The following is a 21,324-nucleotide window of genomic DNA, read 5'->3' as shown; positions in this document are numbered from 1 at the left end:
ATATCATGTAGATGGATGGACAGATAGACGGCCTGAAAACATTATGCCTCCAGCCTCAGCTTTCGCCAGAATAGAGGCGTAAAAAAAAGCCAAGATACAAGGCTGTGCATATAACAGTTAGATAAGTTAAGGTTGCCTGTAGAGCTTTTGACCACTAGCAATGCTATAAAGCTGTTTTTATCAGTGGGTGTCTACACAAGACAGCCCCTCCAGGATGTTGCAATCAGGTTTGCAACAATTAACGCAAATTTAACAAATTTCTGTGAATTCAGTGTGACACTGCAATTTTGCCAGATCACCACAACTTTTCTGCATAAACTACCTATCATCATAGTTTCCTGTGAGTCACAAAACTCTACAAAGATGTAGATATGTGCTACACAAATTTACCTACAAAAATTACAGCTAACAACTGCAAAAAGAATTATCAAAAATAATTCAGGCATAAAAAGTCCCACATACAAATGTTTAAAAATGGTGTGAAAGCTTTATTCATCTTTGGTGAGGTTACTTAGAAAACTCAGAACAGTGTGGATTTATCTTCACTCCAAAGCAGCAGAGGCTCATGGGTACTTAAGTATTTAGAACCACCCGCAATGCAAAAGTCAGACTGATGTGGACTTGCATGACAAAATGCCATCAGATTAAACCCACAAAACATGCTTTTATTGTTTTGTAATTTGGGTGAATTGACCCAATAATGCCACTCAGTGCTGTTAAGTAACACCACTGATATATTGCTCCAACTCATTTTAGCAAATATCCAAGCTGTTTAATAACACGCAGCGTGAAGACTGACAGAATTAGATCAGTTGTCCTGCACAGCTCTGGGATTAGCTGGCTCTGTTACTGTGGTGAAAGTCATAGTGAGTGGTCAGAAGGGGTTGGTGTTTGTGTTGTATTATGTCTTTATAACAAACTGTCATCACAGATACTGTCTGAGTGGATCTTTAAAACCGCAAATGAATGATTTTCTTTTTTTTTAAATTTAAACCAGGTTAAATTTGTATTCATTTGTAGAGTGCAGCACATTGATTTGCTCAGCCAGTAGCTACTTTATCTTTTTTGTAACTGCAGTTCATTCAAAAAAATTGTATTTTAGTAGTTAACATTAGTTTAAAGGACATTTAAAAATTCAAGATATATATTGTGTATGACATATCATTGTAAAGCCATATCCCCACCCCTATGTTGAATGCCTCACAGCAAAAGGGGCCCAAGTTCAGATCCGGGTTGGGGTGAGGTTTGAACATTCCAAAAACATGCAGGGCAGCGTGTACATACTGCAGCGTGTGACGGGAGCCTTGCCAAACTGCAGCGGTTTGAATGCTTGTAGTCTTCACACTGGCAGCCTTGTTGCTGTGACGCTTCTGCTGATGTAACGTATTTTCACATTTATAAGCACAAATTCCACTTATTTATGAAGTTTTGCAGCTCCTGCATTGCTAATAACATGGTTCTGCCAATATTTCACAATAAAATACCTTGTGTCAACAACTGAAGGAATTCTGTCAACAGAGACGTTGACTTTTATTTTGAAACGGAAGCAGAAACGTTTGAGTACAACAGATGTGTTTGTATTGTCTCATCTCTATGACAAATGAAGACATTGAAACTGCAGTAAGAGGTGGTATAGAGTCAATATAATTATCAAAACACCATTTTCACTGCGTATTTCTGCTGACAACTCAAGCGTCATACGTAAAAACATTGGAAAGCCACCATTTCTCTAGATGTGCCGCGGCTGACATGCAGTTAAGATGTGTCTGAGCAGCCCTGTTCACACAGGCAGCATTGATGCTCTGACGTGTTAACACGGGCACTGAAAAATAAACCAAGGTACGGCAACGCTCACGCACTGCTCATACTCACGCAGGCAGTTGTATCCAGGCTTAATTGGTGACTCTAAATTTGCCGTAGGTGTGAATGTGAGTGTGAATGGTTGTGTGTCTCTATGTGTCAGTCCTGCAATAGTCTGGTGACCTGTCCAGGGTGTACCCCCCCTCTCACCCAGTGACAGCTAAGCGAGAGGCCCCCTCATGACACTTACAGGACAAGCGGTTACTGACAATGAATAATTGAATGCATGAAACTAAATTTGTTCTTATGTGACATTACGAGTTCTTTAAACTGCTTACCTTTATTCAGCTGACCTCTTTAAACACATGAAAATATCTTCAATAATTTGAAACCTTCTCAGCTGGGTGTAATTAAAGTGATGATTAATGACTCGTGATGTGTTAGCGTCTCCAGCCCTCCTCGCCCCACCTGTATGTTTGTATAAACAAATACTGTTTGACATGGCAGTGTGTGCAGAGGGTAAAACGGGTCCGCTGTTTTCATTCTGACACTATTCTGTACGAGACAAAAGGATGAAACCTAAATTCATGAACCTTCAAACCACCAAATGAAACTCTAATGAAAGGAGTAACCTGGTTCTTAGAACATGACAGGATATCTGTGTAATAATGAATATGTAAAGTGTAGCACTAATCCTCACAGTACAGTCTCCCTCCTGATTTAAATGTTATTTAGTGTCACAGACAGAGCTGCATCGCAGTATTTTCCCTCAAACTGTGCCGACTTGTAAACAGTGTGTAACGACATGGCTTTAAAAGACACTCGACTCTCCTTTCGCTGTCAGCCACAGCTCCGCCGTGCTCGCTCTAACCTTTCCTGTCACTATGAATTATGGGAAGGAGACAAGCGGAGGGATAGGACTGCTCTCTGAAGAGGAGGGATGAAAGAGGGAGACGGGAAGTGAGAGAGAGAGAGAGAGAGGAGGACGGAGAGTTGGAAGGGAATGAAGGGAGGGAGTCAGATAACAAATGGGAGCGGAGGAGGAGAGAAGTGACAGAGGGAGCGTGAAGAGAGGAGAAAAGAGAAAAAAGCGAGAGGAGATCAGACAGCGATCACAAGAGAGCGCGCAGATGAACTTTCTTTTGTCTGTCAATTAGAAGGCTAATTTCTTTCTGGTCGGGCTCCAGAGTGCCAGAGACAGGCGGCATTAAAGTGGAGCTCAGAGGGATAATAAGGGGCTCTGGGACCGTTCTGCTGCTGTCGCTTACTATCCAAACATTAGTATTACAAAGACACAGCATAACCTACACAACATGGAGGGTCTACAAGAGGGCCTCCCACCAACACTGGGCTCCTGAAATAGATGCAGATTAGACCACAGACCCCCATGTGATGAAGATGAACTCCTGGGAATCCCCGTATGGGAAGCTTCCTGCTGTTGTGTTGGTTTAATCAGAACTGCTCGGGAGAGGGAGAGCTGTTAGGAGAGATATTTTTACACATTCTCAGCTAAAGATATAGATTTTCTCAGACTGCCTTCTTTATATACAAAAACAAAATATGTCCCCCAGACCAGTGTGCCTATACACTGATACATCCTGTTACAAAAAGTCCTGTCTTTAGCCCTATTCACACAGGATTAGTATTACCTGGAGATCTCTGGTAATTTGTAATTGCAGAGGATAGCTGTGATTTTAATCTCATGCAAAACAGCTATGTCCATAATTTGTAAAGTAAAAATTCCAGGGCAAATTACCTACCATATTTGGGCAAACACAGAGGTCACGGGATGATATTAGTCCCATGTGAATCACCATTTCTGTGATTTGCTGGTGATTTGGGGATGTTTGGTGTTTTGTGTTTTTTGGTCATATAAACACTTCAGTCGGACTTTAACTGGACTCTGCATTCTGTGCGTGCTCCAAGTCTCCATGCAGGCCTCCTTCGGTGGTAAGAGATCGGGACTGTTTGTCACTATAGAGGGATGAAGGGGTGCTGCAAAATGGGCAGGACACTGAAAAAAAATTAAGCACTGAGGAGGGACTTGTGTTTTGAATTTTGGCTTAGGTGAGGGACATACAACTTGAAAAGGTAGCATTTTATATTTATTTTAAATAAAAAAGTCACATCCCAGCCACCCCCCTTCTCTGATGAATAACAGTCCCACAACACCAGCAGGGAAGCTAAGCAATGTCCTGCTGTGGACAGATCCACAGCAGGACATAGTTTGGCCACCTAAAAAAAATATATACTCATTCACTATATCTGAATATTGTCTCCTCTTTACCTTCCACAATAAGGCTGTCTAAACCAGCAGCTGTGCCCTTCAGAGGAGTAAAATGACTGCTTTTCTCAATGGCATCTGGTGTTTTTAATATAAGGACTTCAAATCCCCATCAGCGAGGGACGTACACTTAAAGTGATATTGATTTTTTTTTTTATATGGCATAAACTAGGGCTGTCAAAGTTAACACGTTTATAACAAATTAACACAAAATAATTTTAATACCACTAATTTTTTTACCCTGGATTAACACATGCACATTCTGTAGTTATGATCCTCGGCCCACCCCAAATCTCCATGTGCAGAAATAGATTAAGAAAGAGGTTTTTTGAATGTTCTGCTATAAAGCCCAGCCAGACGATTCTCTCAACAAGACTAAAGTTATTTGCATTTACTGTCGATGTGAAGTGAGTCACCACCGGAGAACGTCGAGCCTCAAATAGCACTTACTGGCCAAATACACAGCTGATGGAAAGAGCCCTCCTCCCCCTTGCCACAGGCAAGTTTGCATAGTTTGCAGCAGGCCTGCACTTTCTGCAGGTAGGCAGACAGACAGAAGGACACTGAACATAAAGTCCTAAACTGACCACTGAGAGTGCAGCTACATGACTGCAGTGACCAAGCAGCTCCCGTTCATGTATGTGCCCTGCTTCGCACACAGCCTTCAACAGCCATCACAGTTTCTCTACAGAAATATGCTCAAGTTACTCTTTCAGTATTTTTTGAGAAAGCAGTACCTTTGAGGTTATTCTGGAGAATATTCTGGTGAGTAACTGTGATTGTTCTGGATTTTTGAAATAATAATAAATGCATATTTTCATGAAACAAGCATATTTGTTCACTCCCATCTTAATACAATCACAGAATTTTTTTTTAAAAATAACCTATTAAGGTACATTTAAAAATTGTGCCGTTAATTTGCATGAATTGTGAGTTAATTATGGACAATCATGTGATTAATCGCGATTAAATATTTTAACCATTGACAACCCTACTTTTTAAAGATATTTTTGGGGCTTTTTTGGGAATTATTTGATAGGATAGAGAGCCTATGTACATGGGGCGCCCGCTCTATCCACTGAGCCGCAGACACCTACCTAAAACTAATCAATGAAGGAAGAGTTTGCTCAGCGCTGTTTGATTATATGTACCTGACGCGGCGGTTTTCTACCCCAAAGTTATCATAAATAAACAGTTATGATTGTGATTCGGTCTATATCATAAACTGTATAAATAATATGGGTTTATTGAAACTAGCTGCCGTGGTGTAGTGGACATACCTCTGTCAATAAATGGATTCTCCCCCCTGCTTGAATACTGGGACAAGGACAGGAATCCAATTAAATGACCTAATGAAGCTATAACTGTAGCACCACTTACTTGTGCATGGAAACAAACTGAGTTGTCAGTAAATTTGAGTAAAATACAAACATTGCTTATTATTTAGTGTACATGTCAGTTTTTGCTTGTTCATGTCTCTGGGAACACAAATTTCCAAAATATTTAATATGTAATTTAGGGTTTTACATGCATAATAAAAAGCATCGAAAATGATCAGACATATTGTCATTTGAGTTCTTCCTCAGTTTCCTGAAGCTGAGTTGATTTGGGCATGGTTATCCCCAATCCAATTTCACATAATATGGATAAAGACAATAAAAAATTCAAAGTGAGCTGTCAGCTGATACTAATTTAACATGCCAAACTAAAATCTCTCAACACTCCTTTCAATAAAGTGCGTTCTGAAACACTCACTCACTCACATGTTAAAATACATTCAGTTTAGGGAAACACCATGGCTCAGCAACAATCCATATCAGCAGAAAAGTGATGCTGTAAAGTTAAGAAAAATTATTAGGACTAGAAACAGTTGTATTTAAAGGTTAGGCCTGCGTCCATCCCAGTATTGAAAATCTCTTTTGACCCCTCAGCAGTTCTAACAGTACAGTTTTTAATCACATGTAAACAGGCAGGAAGAGGATTGACACTTGCAGTACTGTATTTATTTAACTGTATTCCACAAAGTGGCAGATTCAGACGGACAAGCAGACTAAGATTAGTTACAATTTCAAAATGGGATTAAAATGACAGAAGTAAAACACTAATCCATCACAGAAAAGACAGAAATGTGATTGAATGTTGGTCCTGCCTGAGTCGTTTTATATGTATTTTAACACAATTCAGCTGCTGCTCGGCTGGGTTAACTATACAAAAACTCCATCTGTCTAAAAAGGATTGGTCTGTTTCAAAGTTTTAAACTTTTGAATGCTTTTGTTTAAACATTACAGTGTTCATTTAGATGCATCATAATAGAAGGCATCTCTATTGAACAAAGTAGGTTAAGCAGATTGTATTTTGGGAACATTTTTATATAGTAAAGAGATGAAATGTGGAAGAGTGACAATAAAATGGCTCCTACGCAGAGCAGGGCTTTTGTAGAGCTCCAGACTGTGACTATTTGGTCACATTTTGCGCCCATGGAGCACCACTGCGATTTGCAAATACTATTAATATATGAATTGGAGAGCTGTATTTACCTGTATTGTCACTGCAATTCATTACATTTTTTTATTTTAGTAGTTAACATTAAAAATATGTATTGTGATATGTCTTAAAATATCACAATAACATTTAAAGCCATATCACCCTGCCCTAATCAAAATATTGAAAACTTAAGTGTATTTTGAAAGGACACCTTGCATCTAACAGGTGTAAATTTACACACCGTCCGAGAAAAACGCACAGATACACAGGCAAATAACTCGATATGTAGATGTTAAAGTCCACTGACAAAGCGGTGACATTTAACAAGTTGGGGTGAGGAACATGTTGATCAGTCAGGATGTTCTACTAATGATCAATGTATATGCACTGAACTGCATCTTTTCAGATATAACTCTGCACTAAGATGCCCTCAGTAATGAACAAAGCATAGAGAGTAGATGGAGACACAGATGGAGTTAATAAAGAGTTGAGGAACATCCTTCATTCCACCCTTGGATGGCTACTTCAGTGCACTGATCTTAATTGAATATTGATAAGTGAGGCGAGCACACAGGGTAAACAGCTGTGACTGCTACTTCATCATATGTGTGTGAGCATCACTCATTAACAGACACAGCTGGTCCTCTGAGGCGAGTCATCAGACAGTGACCACACACACACACACACCCCCTCTCACACGCATTCCTACACATGCTCACTTAATACAGTAATTGACAAACAATTTTGACAGAGATCAAAGTCACCAAAAGTGTGCAGACTGCAGAGAGGGAATCCCCGGTGGCTCTGTTGTTTGTTCAGTAAACAGGCCTCTGAATATCTGATTTATTCATCACAACTTCCTCTAACATAGAGCCTCGTTTTGTCCCTCAGAGGGGTCGCTACCTGGGTAGGCCAACATCCTCATCCTGTTGCCGTGACAACACAAGCTATTGTCTTAGTAACACAAGTCAAATGCAGAGTGTTTATGGAGATGGATTTAAAAATAACAGCATTTGCTTGGGTGGAAAGAAGTTTACAGTTGCATCACAAGTTACCTAGCAGCCAGAGTTGGTGCCGTGATAGAAGTCCATGGGAGAATTGGCTGTTTATGAATAATAACTATACTAATGGAAGAAAGACCAAACAGTTATTGTTGGAGAGAACATTAAACTGAGATATACCGCCATGCAGTTGCATGCCTCCACACAACAGTCAAGTTTCTTTTAAGCCTCATTACCACTGCACAGAAGAACCACTAACATCCGCTAACATCTGGCTTTTTAATGCAATAAGAATGTGCACAATCGGCATTTACACCCAGGTCATACCACTCTGCAGCAGACATGGGTTTTTATCGCCTCTGGCTCCGATCGGCATTAATGGGAACACATCACCCAGGTGAATGCGGTAATTTCAGCTCCTTAACCCGCAATATGCAATGATGGGCCCTCACTAATTCTTTTTTTAGTGAGGGTGCATCATTGTTTTAAGTTTGGCCTATGACCATTCACTAACATGGAGGGGCTGACTTTATGACCTATACTGCAGTCAGACACTAGGAAGCAATCCAGATCGAACAGCTTCACTTCGGGGAAGCTGTCATGTTGTCTTTATATACAGTCTGTGGGTGCAACAGGCAGCTGAGCTGACTGCAAGTGTAACAGCAGAGACGGCACACAAAACAGCATATTTTCACATCCAACCCAGTGAATTAAGGGATTAATGCAACCAAACCAGAGCTGCTGACTGGTACAACAGTGGAATAATTAAACAACTACCGAAACTGAGACTAAGACAGTTTGGGTGAGTTTGATTTTGCTTCTGTTGATTTTGAATATAGTGTGTTTTATGATGAGTTAATGAGGCAATTAAGCTAACGTCTTATTTTGTGAAAGAGAGATGTATAAATTCAGAAGGTGTATGGTTGTCTTTTTCTGTCTAATAAGGAAAATAGGTGCGAGAATATTACCTTTTGTCGACATCTCGTGAGTGTATTGTCTTTTAAGTCGGCTAAAAATTCCAAGACAGCTTGCAGGACTTAGCAAATTTACTGGTCTGTGGTGCCGGGGGTCAGAATGGAGTTTGGTGTTGCACACTGATACCATCATATACCGTACACACCCATGACATTCTAGAAGGTATGAAAAAGTAGATACTGCACAAGCATAGTCCGTGCCAAATTTGAAAAAAATATCTCAAGAACTTCTTGAAATGTCATGTTCACAAAAATGAGACAGATGTGGTCACAATGACCTTGACCTTTGTGTACCAAAATCTAATCAGTCCATAGCTGAGTCCAAGTGGATGTTTGTGCTAAATGATGAAATCACCTCAAGGCATAAAAGGCATAAAAAAGGACAGAATATGTAACATATTATTTATTATATTGAGAAAATATTAATGTGGTTGGACTAAAACTCCAATATGTTTTGTTTATGAAATGAAATCCCCTGACAAGGTTGATTTGTTTCAGAGTGGGTTAGTGTGACACAGTCCTGCATTAGTGAATAGCTGGCATTATATTACTGGTCCTAGAAGTCTGTCTCTTTGGACACGTGATTGGCTGCTGAGACACGAAAAAGAAAAACACTGAAAGAGTGGCACAATGCAGGAGAAGGAGAATACGGATGGACTGTAAATAAATGTTTTAATTGTGCCGGCTGAAGGATGTGGGCTGTGAGAGATGTTTTTCCTGAATGTAGTCAACATAGGAACATGGCTTAACACACACACACACACACACACACATATATGTCTGTGGTAGGGATTAGGACAGCCCTGATAGCCTTCAGGCCTTCATTTATCCACAGATGGGATTTGGTCAATTTTCTGAGTTTCACACCAACATCCACGGCCTGCTTTAATATGTGGAACACAAGCAGCACAAATCCAGAGTCAGCTCTGTCATGCTTCCTACGAAGAGCCTCGATTCTGCCAGAGCTGGCCTCACAAACACGGCTGCTGCTACATGAAAGACCCCCTCTCACACACTCACTCACACACACACACACACACACACACACACACACACACACACACATCATCCTCAGTGTGTGTGAGTCATGTTTATGTTTAGCGTTTATTCGTTTCTGCTCAGTCTGTGGAAGTGTGACTTTGCAGCATTAATGGATGTTAACTCACATACTCTGACATCACTGTTGTCAGGGAGTCATGCTACACGTCTGTCTCCAGGAAGTGTTCACATTCATGAACTTCAGTTGAATGCATCTCAGGGATATGGATTTGAAACCTGAGAAAACTGGTTTGATTTCTTTCAAAATCATGGGGAGAAGCAGATTGCAAGTTGCAAATTGCAAGAAAAATGTAAAATGTAAGAAAATTTCCTGAATATAAGCAAAAAAAGGAAAGAAAAACAAGAAAATGACCCAAAGTGCAAGTGTATTTTTCTAATAACTCCCACCTTTTTAAAAAAAACTAATTTCAGGTCATTTTCTTCAACCAACAGTTTGTGGGACCTTTTTGCCAAGTTGGTCATTGCCTTTTTTCCCATGTTTTTGAAAGTAATCAAACTACTTTGCTCAGTTTACAAAACTGAACGAGGTTTTAAAGGGTTAATCAAAGCTCGAAGCTAATGGTTAGCTCGCAAACTGTAGACTGTGGTAAGTGTGTGTTGTAACCACTGACGCGATGACCTCTAGTGTTTATCATAGGTAAAGGGTTACGATAAGGACTCCTCCAGTGTGTCATCGAGCCTTGATTTCAGGGCCACCCAAAAGAAACTGAGCACAGAAATGGCGAAAAGCGAGCTCCTCCTGTCGTTTAAACATGGTTTGGGTATGAAAAGTCAGACACAGCACCACTATAACTTAGAACTATATTTAGATTTATAACAGTATTTTATTAAAATTTATTATGACAGTAGGTGATGTAAATTTATATAATGGCAGCAGCTACTATATTTGTAACTGTAGTTCGTACGATAATTTTGTGTTTTAGTCGTTTACAGTAGCTTAGAGGAAATTTCAAAATATCGACATAAATATTGTGCATCACGATGTAGCCTAAAAATATCATATTGTTATTTTAAAGCCTTATCGCCCAGCCCTATTCAGTACTATAGAGTTCAGTTTTTTCACTGATTTAAGGAATTGTTTTTGACATGTGTTTAGAAGTAAATCTCTGATTTGACTTTACTTGACTTTAATAAAATGTTTTTGACTCTCCAGCTCTGCGTCCTTCAAGGTCAGAACTGTAAAGACAAATTGCTATTTGTCAATACAACAACTTCACATGCCAAAGTACACCAAAGCTAAACTTGAGGCATACTTTCCTTTTTGTTTTACCTAATGTGATTAACATTTGTTTTGCAATTAATTGAAGGTTTTTTTAAATTGAGCATTGAACATGTATTATATTCATGTATTTCAATTTCAATTTGCACAATTTCAGGGTAAACTCCACAGGATACCTCTTCTATAAACAATAATTGTGTCAACCTTTTCTGCTGAGCATATCATTAATCAGACTCGACAACCACCAGACTCACTATAGCTGACCACCACTGATACACAAACTTCAGCTTTTATCAATGAACAGTCAACAGAGGGTACACACCTTCTCTTTGAGATGCCTCTGTATCTCTGACAGGGACATGGGAGTGCTCTGTGGACCACGCCTGAGACACACAGACAGACAGAGTTCACTCATGTTCAGCTGCTGCCACCAAACGCCTAACAAAGTGTGTGCTGCAGCTAGAGGAGAGAAGTGTGTGTACCTCACGCTGCTGTAGCTGCTGCAGGCTCTGTGGACCGCCGGAGCTCGGCTGAACCTCCTCAGGAACTGCATGTAGTCCACTGTTGCACTGCCCCTCTCACAAACCTAGAGCAAACAAACACACAAAGACATAAAACAACACAACTGTGATGATGATGATGATGATGATGATGATGATGATGGAAAAGCAAGAGGAGGATGAAGATGACAGTGTGGTGGAAACATTACTCCACATCCAACACACTCCTGCACTCAAGCCCACTCCAAACTTTTCAAACATTCCAGCACCAGCGTCTGCGATAATGGCACATGTAATGGTGTCTCCGTGGAGACAGGGAGAGCGGCGCGGTGATGGCGTCAGGTGGGTTGAGCAGTAATTTTCAGGACTAGGCTGTTCGGGGAATATGCTAGGTGCCGTTCTCTATAACAGGGCACACCTGGGAAATACAGACGCATGCTTTTGTTCTGACCTTGTGCTGCTTAACACACACACACACGCACGCACGCACGCACGCACACACACACACACACACACACACACACACACACACACACACACACACACACACACACACACACACACACACACACACACACACACACACACACACACACACACACGCACACACTTCCCAGAAAACTGGTAAAGAGTTGGCACATACCCAAACACACAAAATCAGAGAACTAGTTTCCACAAAAACACACACACAAATACACACATCCATTCAATCAAGCAGACAAATACTTGGCACACACACACATATACCTATTTTGGTGGCTCATAATCAAAGTAGAGTCCCTGTTGCCCTGCCCTACATCCTTCCATGGTGTAATCCAGTGCAGCCGTCCCCAGCGGCGCTCCTGGCATTGAGTCTTATTATAGACACCATACCGTCCAATTATCACTGCTATCACCAGCCACAGAGCGTAACACACAGCCCCCACCTCAGGGGAGGGATGGGGGGGGATCCATGCTCTATATACCTGTGACAGCGTGGTTACACACCTGCAGTTCAGTTCGAGGCTGAAGGTGAGGCAGAGGTCAGAGGCTGATTGTACGCAGGGCAGAGGCCATGAGATAAGATCTGCCTTTAAATCTGAACACAACTATCTATAAATATTAGCTCAATATTAAATTATCATCTTAAGTTTAAAAAAATAGCTGGTGCTCTTCAGTGAATGCTGCGCTGCCTCTGCTGTATATCTGTAAGTGTCTGTGTTGTACTGGCTGTGGAAACAAATCTTCCTTTGATACAGAAAATCTAAATTCATCTAAATTAACTGTGATAAAACAAACAACCATGTAAACATCTGTTATGTACAAAAAAAAAAAAGTACTTGAAATAGGAGCAAATTAAGTTGTTGTCTTGCAGTTTCAAACTAAGGAATGCTACTGGAATGAATGGATACATGATTGGTGTGCAACATGCTTATTGTAACACTGAAAAAAGTAAACTAAAGAAAATGATTTGCCTTTTCAGTAAATTCCCCTCCAGGGGGAAAAAAATACATAGGATGGTCAAAAAAATATACATTTTAATCCTGTTTAAATTGTAGCATGAATTATACATTTGTCAATTTTAAAAGATGATTTTGCAAAACAAGACAGTCGCAGTCTGTTGTCGGTCTGTTATAGCAGTCACATTTAGTTTTGTGTGAAACCACTCACTGAACCACAGTTTTCATTTTACACAATAAACATGAGGGTTAAATGCCAGAGGTTCAATCCCCAGTCCTCCCAGTAACATGTCAAGTATCCTTGGGCAAAATACTGAACCCCAAATTGCTCCTGATGCCTCGGCCACCAGTGTGTGAATGTGTGTGTGAATGAGTGAATGTGACGTGGTGGTCAAAAACACTAGAAAAGCAAATACAGCTCATTTACCATAGATAGTTAGATAAATGGTCATACTGCGTGTTATACAAGCTATTTTGGCTGAGGCATACTGAGGCCTTCAATGCTAAAACATAGTGTAACAGTGGCACATTAATACATTTAACATGTGCTGACCCGCCACGATTAAAACATCTGCTGCTACATATGGACTTTCTATTTTTGGAACTGGTACTTTCATACCTTGCATTTTCTCTGCAATTTCATGTTTCTCGCTTTGCATGTAGAATTCCACGGTCTTGATTCCCATCAAGAGCTTGAAAATTTCTCACATGAAAAACACCAAGCCTCGTACGTACTGCCTTATAGTAGTTTCAGCCATGTCATGAAATCTTTGTTAAATAGCCAATTTTTATTTTTTGTTGCACTTGTTGCACCCCTCTGCTCTGAGCATCCCAGCTGACAAAATATTAGTGTTACTAGTTACGCTATACTGATCTTTGTGATGTTTATGCAAGCGGTATTTAGGAAATTATTTAACAGAAATAAATATTACCAATTATTTTAAGTTTTCACAATGCAAAATCAGGAACAAAAACAATTTACAAGAACCTAAGTCTTTGCATTTTTAAGACTTCTAAAAGCCTGATTAAAAACAACTGAATATGAATTAAGGCCTTTTTTTACAGATCATTCAAATTCAAATTCAAAACCTTCAAGACCTTTTAGAGATATGCAGAAACTCAAAATTCACTGTTTATTCCTGACATATACTTACTTACATAACTTACTTACTTACATACTATACTTAAACTTGACCTTTAAAAATAAAAGCCCTCTGATGACATTTCTAGAGACAGAATTCCCTCATTTGTTGACACAAGGCTTTTTATGTGAATACTGGAATGATCTTGTTGTTGAGAATGGCAGTGGTTACATGGCTTCATAAATGACCGGCTTTTAATTGTGGAAATAAAGTAGTTACAGCAGCAGGAAGCTCTGCAGCAGTGCCACAACAATGACGCTGTCTGTGTCAACACCACAAGCATACCAGCCACAGCAGTTAAGTGAGGTAGACATCACGTGCTGCTCCCGCAGGAAGTGTGACCCCGGCATCGGGGATTTTAGAAATTGGTTTTGGCTCAAATTGTAGAATCAAATGAAATTTTTTTGACTGACATTTGATTTGGTGAGAGGTTTTAATCATAAATCCAAACACATGGCGATATGTCTACACTCTTTTCTACATCTACACGCCATTGTTTTAAAAAAGAGCGCAGAATCTCAACAATCTTGCAAAATCAGTCTCTGAGGCTAAATGTGGGTTCAAATTACGCCTCAAATGCTGTGCCTCCAAAGAGGAAGAGAGAATGCAGTAACATTTAAGAGGAATTAAAGTCTGTTCTAATCACACTGAATAAACAGAAAAAAAAACATTTAGCGAGGGAGGAGATGGAGCTTTGAGCTCTCATGATGCAGTGGATTTTCTCTGTCTTGTTCTCTGCGTGAGCCTGGCTGTCTGTCAGCGCCTTCTTCTTCAGCATCACATTTGTCAGCTGTGAATGTCTTTTTGTCATCAGCCCTCCCTCCTTCATATTAAACTCTGATTATTTAAGCAACTTCTCCCTTACAGGCCCAGCTAGTACCCATCTAATCACTGATCAATATTAAAAAGATGTTGGTGCGTGAGAGCAGATAGATAAATAAAGAACAGAAGACGAAGGGAGGGTTGTCGTGCTGCTTGTGGCATCTCGCTCCCCCAAGCACAAAGCACGGAAATGTCACCAGAACAACAGCTGCTCCTCCAGTGATAGTCCTTTAAAGTAAACTTGCAGCAACTCTCCAGAAAGTGCACACACACACACACACAAACACAACCCCACCTCTCTCCATCCCTCGCCCACCCACTCCCACTCATTCTCATTCATTTAAGACACTGAGTGGGTGAGTGAGTGAGTGTGTGTGTGTGTGTGTGTGTGTGTGTGTGTATGTGCGCGCGGGGGGGGGGGACACAAAGTGCTGATATTATGGGAGGAAATCTGTGTGGGAAAGACAGGCAGTCAAACTGTCAAGCGTGAGCGCTGAGACGGAACAAAGAGGAACAGTGGAGACGATTACAGTGGCGTCGCAGAGTGACAGAGGCAGTGCGCACACACACGAATATGAAGGGAGAGGGGGAATAATGCCGCCGTGCACAGCCCAAACACGCCACGCACGCGTGCACGCACGACTGATCAATGCCAGAGAGGAGCAGCGTCCTGATTCGAGGCCTCGCCACTCTCATTAGAGCCAATGGACGCAGAGTGAAGACTTCCACGTCCTGCATCACACACATTTCATATTCCTTCTCTTTGGTAACCATCCGCAGAGCAATGTATGGAATAAAAGAGTACAAAATAAGTCAGTGGGCTGGATCAGAGGCAAATCTGATGCCAGAGCAATAGAGGTGCAAACAAATAACGTCTGCTTTAACAGCTGCCAGATTCACTTCTCCTCTGACCAGTCTCCACGGCCACCGAGCATCATTTGTCAATGTCAGCTGCCTGGGAGACATTCTGCAAATCTTACACTGCCACCTTCTGGTATCTGCCCCACATGACAGCACAGAGTTTGAAGGGAAATAAATCTAATGCACATGTAATTGACAGGCTTTTTAAACAACCTTTCACATCTTAACCAAGTGTTGCCTAAACACTCAAATTAATCAGCTCAAACTGGAAGTGTTTTCCAGTAAATAGAAGAACTTTATTTGTCATCATATGAACAAGCATGAAACAAAACTGCAAACTCCCCATGGTGCACAACAAACATTTGTAAAAAAAATAATAATAATAATTATAAATGATAAAATAATAAAAAAAAATAAGTCCTGTAAACCTTTGAACCTAGAGCAATTTTGTGCAATTTCTTTTAAAAACATGGAAAAAAGGAAATGCGCAGTTTTTAAATTATTTTTTCACAAATTGCAAGAAACTAATAGATTAAAAAAATATATTTAAAAAATTTTAAAAAAGGGAAAAATGTCTTGGGAAAAAGAGATAAAAAGCACATTTTATCACGTCTGCTCCACTGCCGCTTCCTCTCACTCACCTCTCCTTTAATCACGACGATCACATGTGGTGTTTCCCTGTCCCTCCCTCTACCTGACCGCACCCTCGTCAGCGGTAATCACACTCACCTGTTGTCAGTCCCCGCTCCTGCATTTAACCTGTCCTGTGTCTCATCCTCACTGCCAGATTGTGCTTTGCCATGCAAGACTATCCAGCGTTATTTTCCTGCCTGATCTCCTTTTCCCGAACCTGCCCATCCCTGACCAACCTGCTCTGTCCCCGTCCCGGTAATCCGACCTGCCTTCCGTCTTCTGGTTCCGAGCTCGATCTGTGTTTTCCTGATTTCTGGTCGCAGAGAAAGGGTGATATTTTGCGATTCTGCCTGCCTGCTTGATCCACCACTGCTAGGGAGAAATCAGCTGATCACCGCTGCTTGCCTGCTCCGCTTTCCCGGCAGGTTTCCTACCTGAGCCTCCTCGTCAATTGGGCTCAGTTCGGGGATCGATCCGGTGGGTCATCTGCACCGACGTTCAGCTCAGTGGACTTTCAATGAAGTGTGAATTTTTCTGCCAGTTTCTTTAAAGACTCTTTAGGACTGTTCCTGTTTTGTGTGTTGCTTTTGGGTCCAAGTACTAGCCCTGACAGTACAATCTGGCCAGTTATGGACTCAGTACACACTCCTTCACCTCTCGATCGCCTGGGGAGGCTAGAGGGCGTTCTCGGACAGCACAAGGAGCTCCTGTCAGGAGACAAAGATGCCGGCTGAGAATCACGAGCGGGCTCTCAACGCTCTCTCTCTTCAGCTCCAGCAACTGGCAACCCAGATAACCGAGACGGCACTTTCCCCACCAGCGCTGGCGTCTGCTCCTCTCCTCCCCGCTGACGTGCCAGAACCCAGGGTGGGCACCCCTAAGTGCTATAACAGAGATCCAGAAACCTGTGGGCCATTCCTCACCAACTGCTTCTTATTGTTCTCTTCCTCCAGCCACGCACATTCTCCTCCGAGCAGGCGAGAGTGGCTTTCACCATCAACCACCTGACCGGACAGGCGCGGCTGTGGGAAACCGCAGAGTTCTCCTTCCTGCACCTCCTTTCAGCTGTTCTCCGAGGAGATGCGCAAGGTCTTCAGCCAGGGGGCGTCACATTTGGAGACTGTACGGGGTCTGATTGGCTCCCATTCTCTGGCCGCACTGGTGGATTCAGGTACCAAAGCCAACATCGTCGGTGAGGACCTGGCTCATCAGCTAGTGCTCAGGCTGGAGCTCTTACCCTGTCCTGTTCCTGCCCAGGCTCTGGACGGCCACCGCATGGGCACCATCACCCACCAGACTCAACCTGTATCCATGCTGCTGTCATGGAGACTTACATTACCGACTCCCTGGCTGCAGGCATGATTCAATTGTCCTCCTCGTGCAGCTGGTGCTCCTCCACATCTTCCGCCTCCATGGCATCCCAGTCGATGTTGTTTCGGACCGGAGACCGCAGTTCTCCTCCATATTCTGGAGGGAGTTCTGCAAGCTCCTGGGGGCCTCTGCTAGTCTTTCCTCTGGGTTTCAACCCCAGCCCAACGGGCAGACAGAGAGGGCCCATCAAGGGATGGAGACAGCCCTCCGCTGTATGGTCTCTCGTGACCCGTCTTCCTGGTTCCTGCAGCTTCCCTGGATCAACTACGCCCACAACACCCTGCCACAGGCCTCTCCCTTTCCAGTGTGCTTACGGCTATCAGCCCCCTCGTTCCCAACCTTGGAGATAGAGTCAGCCTGCCCGTTGGCCCAAGCTTTTATCCGCCGCTTTGGCAGACTTGGGTCCAAGCACATGCCGTCCTCCAGCGCTCTGTGCAGCATTACACCGCTGCCGCCAACCATCGGCATTCCCCAGCCCCTGTCTACCAGGTGGGCCAGAAGGTGGGGCTCTCGACTCACAACCTTCCACTCCGGGTTGAGTCCCAATAGCTGGCACCCAGGTTCATCAGTCCTTTCCTATCCAACGGATCATCAGCCCAATGGCAGTACGGCTCCAGGTCCCGCACACCATGCAGGTCCATCACACCTTCCATGTGTCCAAGCTCAAGCCGGTGCACGAGAGCCTACTGTCCCCTGCGCTACCACCTCCTCCTACTCCTCACCTGGTGTATGGGTCCCCGGCTTTTATCGTCCGGTCTCGTCGTTGTGGGAGGGGGCTCCAGTATCTCATCGACTGGGAGGGATACGGTCCGGAGGAGAAGTCCTGGGTCCCTTACCTGCACATCCTGGATACGGACCTCATCGCCGACTTCCATCATCGCCTACCAGCCACACCGATAATTCCGATAATGACATTTTTAGCTGATAAATAGAACCGATAATAATAAGCAGAAATTGCTTTGCTTTCGCCCATGTTGCCCATGGTTTCACTCCGCCAGTACAGTATGCTGCATGTGATGTCATACTGCTACACCTGCTAGATCAATCCAGAGCCCTTTAAAAGAGAGTCGTGTCATCTCCGTTCGCTCCAATGGACCATTTTTTCACAGCAATGGTGAAACGTGGAGAATCTAAATAGCTGCCGGTGCAATGGAGTTGCAGCAGAGAAGACCATTTGTGATGGGCTTTAACAAGGTATGTGTCTAAAGAATCATTTTTGATATTATCAGCATATCTTAGCTAAATTAACAAGTGCATTAAAGCATGATATTGGATTATCTGCCGCTAAATTAGTAATTAGATTTACAAAGCAATAACAGACATGCTGACAGAGCAAGCTAATGTTAGTACACTGTACTATATATACTGAACACATTTCATTAGCCGCTAACAGCCTGTTAATTTAAAATGTCCTGCTTTTTAATAATTTCATCTAACGTTAAGGAGTTAAAGGGGAGAAAAGGCTTGTGTGATTTATTTTACAGCTCAGTGTGAGCTACATGTCAGCTTTGTTAAATACAGCATGGTGCTTGATAGCAGAGTGCTATTTTGTGATATACTAGTATTGATGTGGATTAAGAGTGTATATTTGAGACATCTCAACAGAATGTAAAAAAAACATTACTGTAAACAGACACAGAATTTAAGGGTGAATGTTTTTAGCTTTGTGTTTCTGTTGATTCCATTATTCTTTATTATGTTTCAGCTCAGCTGATTTCCCATTGATGGCATAGGGAGGGAAGCTCAAAGACCTGAATGAGATCACAGGGTAAGTCATTTAGAAAAATAAAACATACTAGACTTAATGGGGAATTATTCTACACACTGAAATTGTTACACTACAGTATTATATTATATTTTATTATTATGTTGTTATATATGTAATCCTGTTATTGTTTATTGGTAACTTACAATAGCAGCACTGGGTGCTGGAGGAACTATTTTGAAGCGGGTTATAAAAAGACAGATGGCTCTAGTTTAATGCAGTTCATTAACGCATGAATCCAGTAGAGGGCAATATCACTCAGCCTATTGAAGGCTCTCCTCTGTAGCTCAGATCTGACTAATTCATGCATTCACATGCAGTGATTTACACTTTGTATTAAAATCACTCTCTTATATTAACAGTAGTGTGACAACATAGAACAATGAAGTAGCCCAGACCTTTTTAAACAAAGGAAAAAGCTTGGACACAGGGACAGGCAGGCTGACAGAGGATCAAAGTCTGATTAAATTATTAAAAAAGGATCAATAATTGTAGGCCTATAATATGAAACACTAGGTTAGCACAGCAAAAGCTAATTTCCAACTTCCAACTATTCGAAGCCTCCATGAGTCACGTGACGCCCCAGCATTTTGAACTTCCATTGTCATTACTCTGTTTATTCTAGTGCACTAGATCAATTCAAAACATGTCATCGCAGTCAGCAGTGTGGGCTTTAGGATAGGCTTTATGTTCTATGAAAGCTATTTCTTTTTTGAGCACAACAGTCTACTATCTGTCTGTATTTGTCAGTGTTTTATCTACAGACTAAGCAGCCATAGACTTTTGGTCATATAAAAGCTTTTATATTTTTTATTGAGTGATACAATTTACAGTTACTCTGATTTGACAGAATTTAATTTTAAAAACAAAATGTCCATTTGAAGAGTCAGAACTGTTGTTGTTTTTGTTGTATTAACTGTAGTGATGTCTGTTATATCTGGTTAGGTCAGAGCTATAATGTTACATTCATCTGTGCTCATCACATCTCAGCCTTTCATACCCTCAGGTAATGAAAAACTAACAAAAAGAAATGATCGGCACCGTGTATACCTGGCTTTACACCCGCCCCATCTCTCTTTTCTGCCTTTTTGAGCGCTGTTTTTTCCTTCCACTTCAGAAAAAAAACTATTGACAATCTTGCAAATGTGTTAGAGCAGCCTCCATGCTGAGGTGCTGTTGGGAGACTCTGACCTCTGACCCCACATGGACAGAGAGTAGAGTTATTGTCCATCTCACCTGATTGAGGACCGTGTCAAGCTGGTTCTGGCTGACAGACAGCAGGCTCTTCAGGACCCGTCTAAACTCCCCACTGCTCACCAGCCCTGTACCATCGGGGTCTGCTGCCATGAAGGCTGACCTGATGTGGGACAGTCTGCTGTGGATCAGAGGCTTCACCTGCTCCAGGATGAGCTGTGGACCTAGATGGGGGTCGAGGAAATACCTATGTTATTTTGAAGCTATTTTAGAGGAAAAAAGATAGAGGACATTGCACAAATAAATTACATGGCTTTTGTGGTCATTAAAGCTGAACAAATAAGACAAAAGGAAAGCGTCATTCTCAAAGCACCCACAGAGGCTGAAATGCACCTCTGACTGTGCTGCAAAGCAAATAGCATCTCTGTGCTTCTGCAGTATTTTCACCAATTTAAATCAGGTAGCATGCACACATTCGGAGCAAAATTGGCCCCTTTCTATGTAAATGAGCCTCATTATAAAAACAGTCAGATTCTAACTGCCACACACAGTCACAGTGAAATTATTAGCATCTGAAGAGAGTTGATGGGAACTGAGGCGCACTTATTGAGGTGTCACTGGACTGGGTGTCTTTCCACTGGACTTTCGCACATTTTTTAGTACATTCAATGCCCATTTGGTAAATGGCAGCATTCAGTTTTGTAAAATACCATCAGACTCCAGACATGTAACATAGCCATATTTTTTAACGGTTTGATCTCAGCACGCTCAACTGC

General features: G+C 42.0%; 1 protein-coding gene across 1 annotated transcript in view; it reads right to left on the bottom strand.

Annotated features, from left to right (window-relative positions):
• efcab6 (EF-hand calcium binding domain 6) overlaps positions 1-21,324 on the bottom strand; it is a 76,183-nt gene that overhangs the window by 48,680 nt on the left and 6,179 nt on the right. Inside the window, exons 3-5 of the mRNA XM_088072933.1 lie at positions 20,591-20,772; positions 11,304-11,407; positions 11,144-11,204 (exon numbers count right to left, since the gene is read on the bottom strand). Of these exons, the coding sequence (XP_087929059.1) occupies positions 11,144-11,204; positions 11,304-11,407; positions 20,591-20,772 (347 nt within the window). The remainder of the gene's footprint in view (positions 1-11,143; positions 11,205-11,303; positions 11,408-20,590; positions 20,773-21,324) is intronic.

Source organism: Plectropomus leopardus, chromosome 22 (assembly GCF_026936395.1).
Source record: "Plectropomus leopardus strain MGB_pleo_1.0 chromosome 22, ASM2693639v1, whole genome shotgun sequence".
In the NCBI taxonomy this organism is placed as follows: Eukaryota; Metazoa; Chordata; class Actinopteri; order Perciformes; family Serranidae; genus Plectropomus; species Plectropomus leopardus.
The sequence above is the reverse complement of the archived record's forward strand: the minus strand, read 5'-3'. Positions and strand labels throughout refer to the sequence as shown.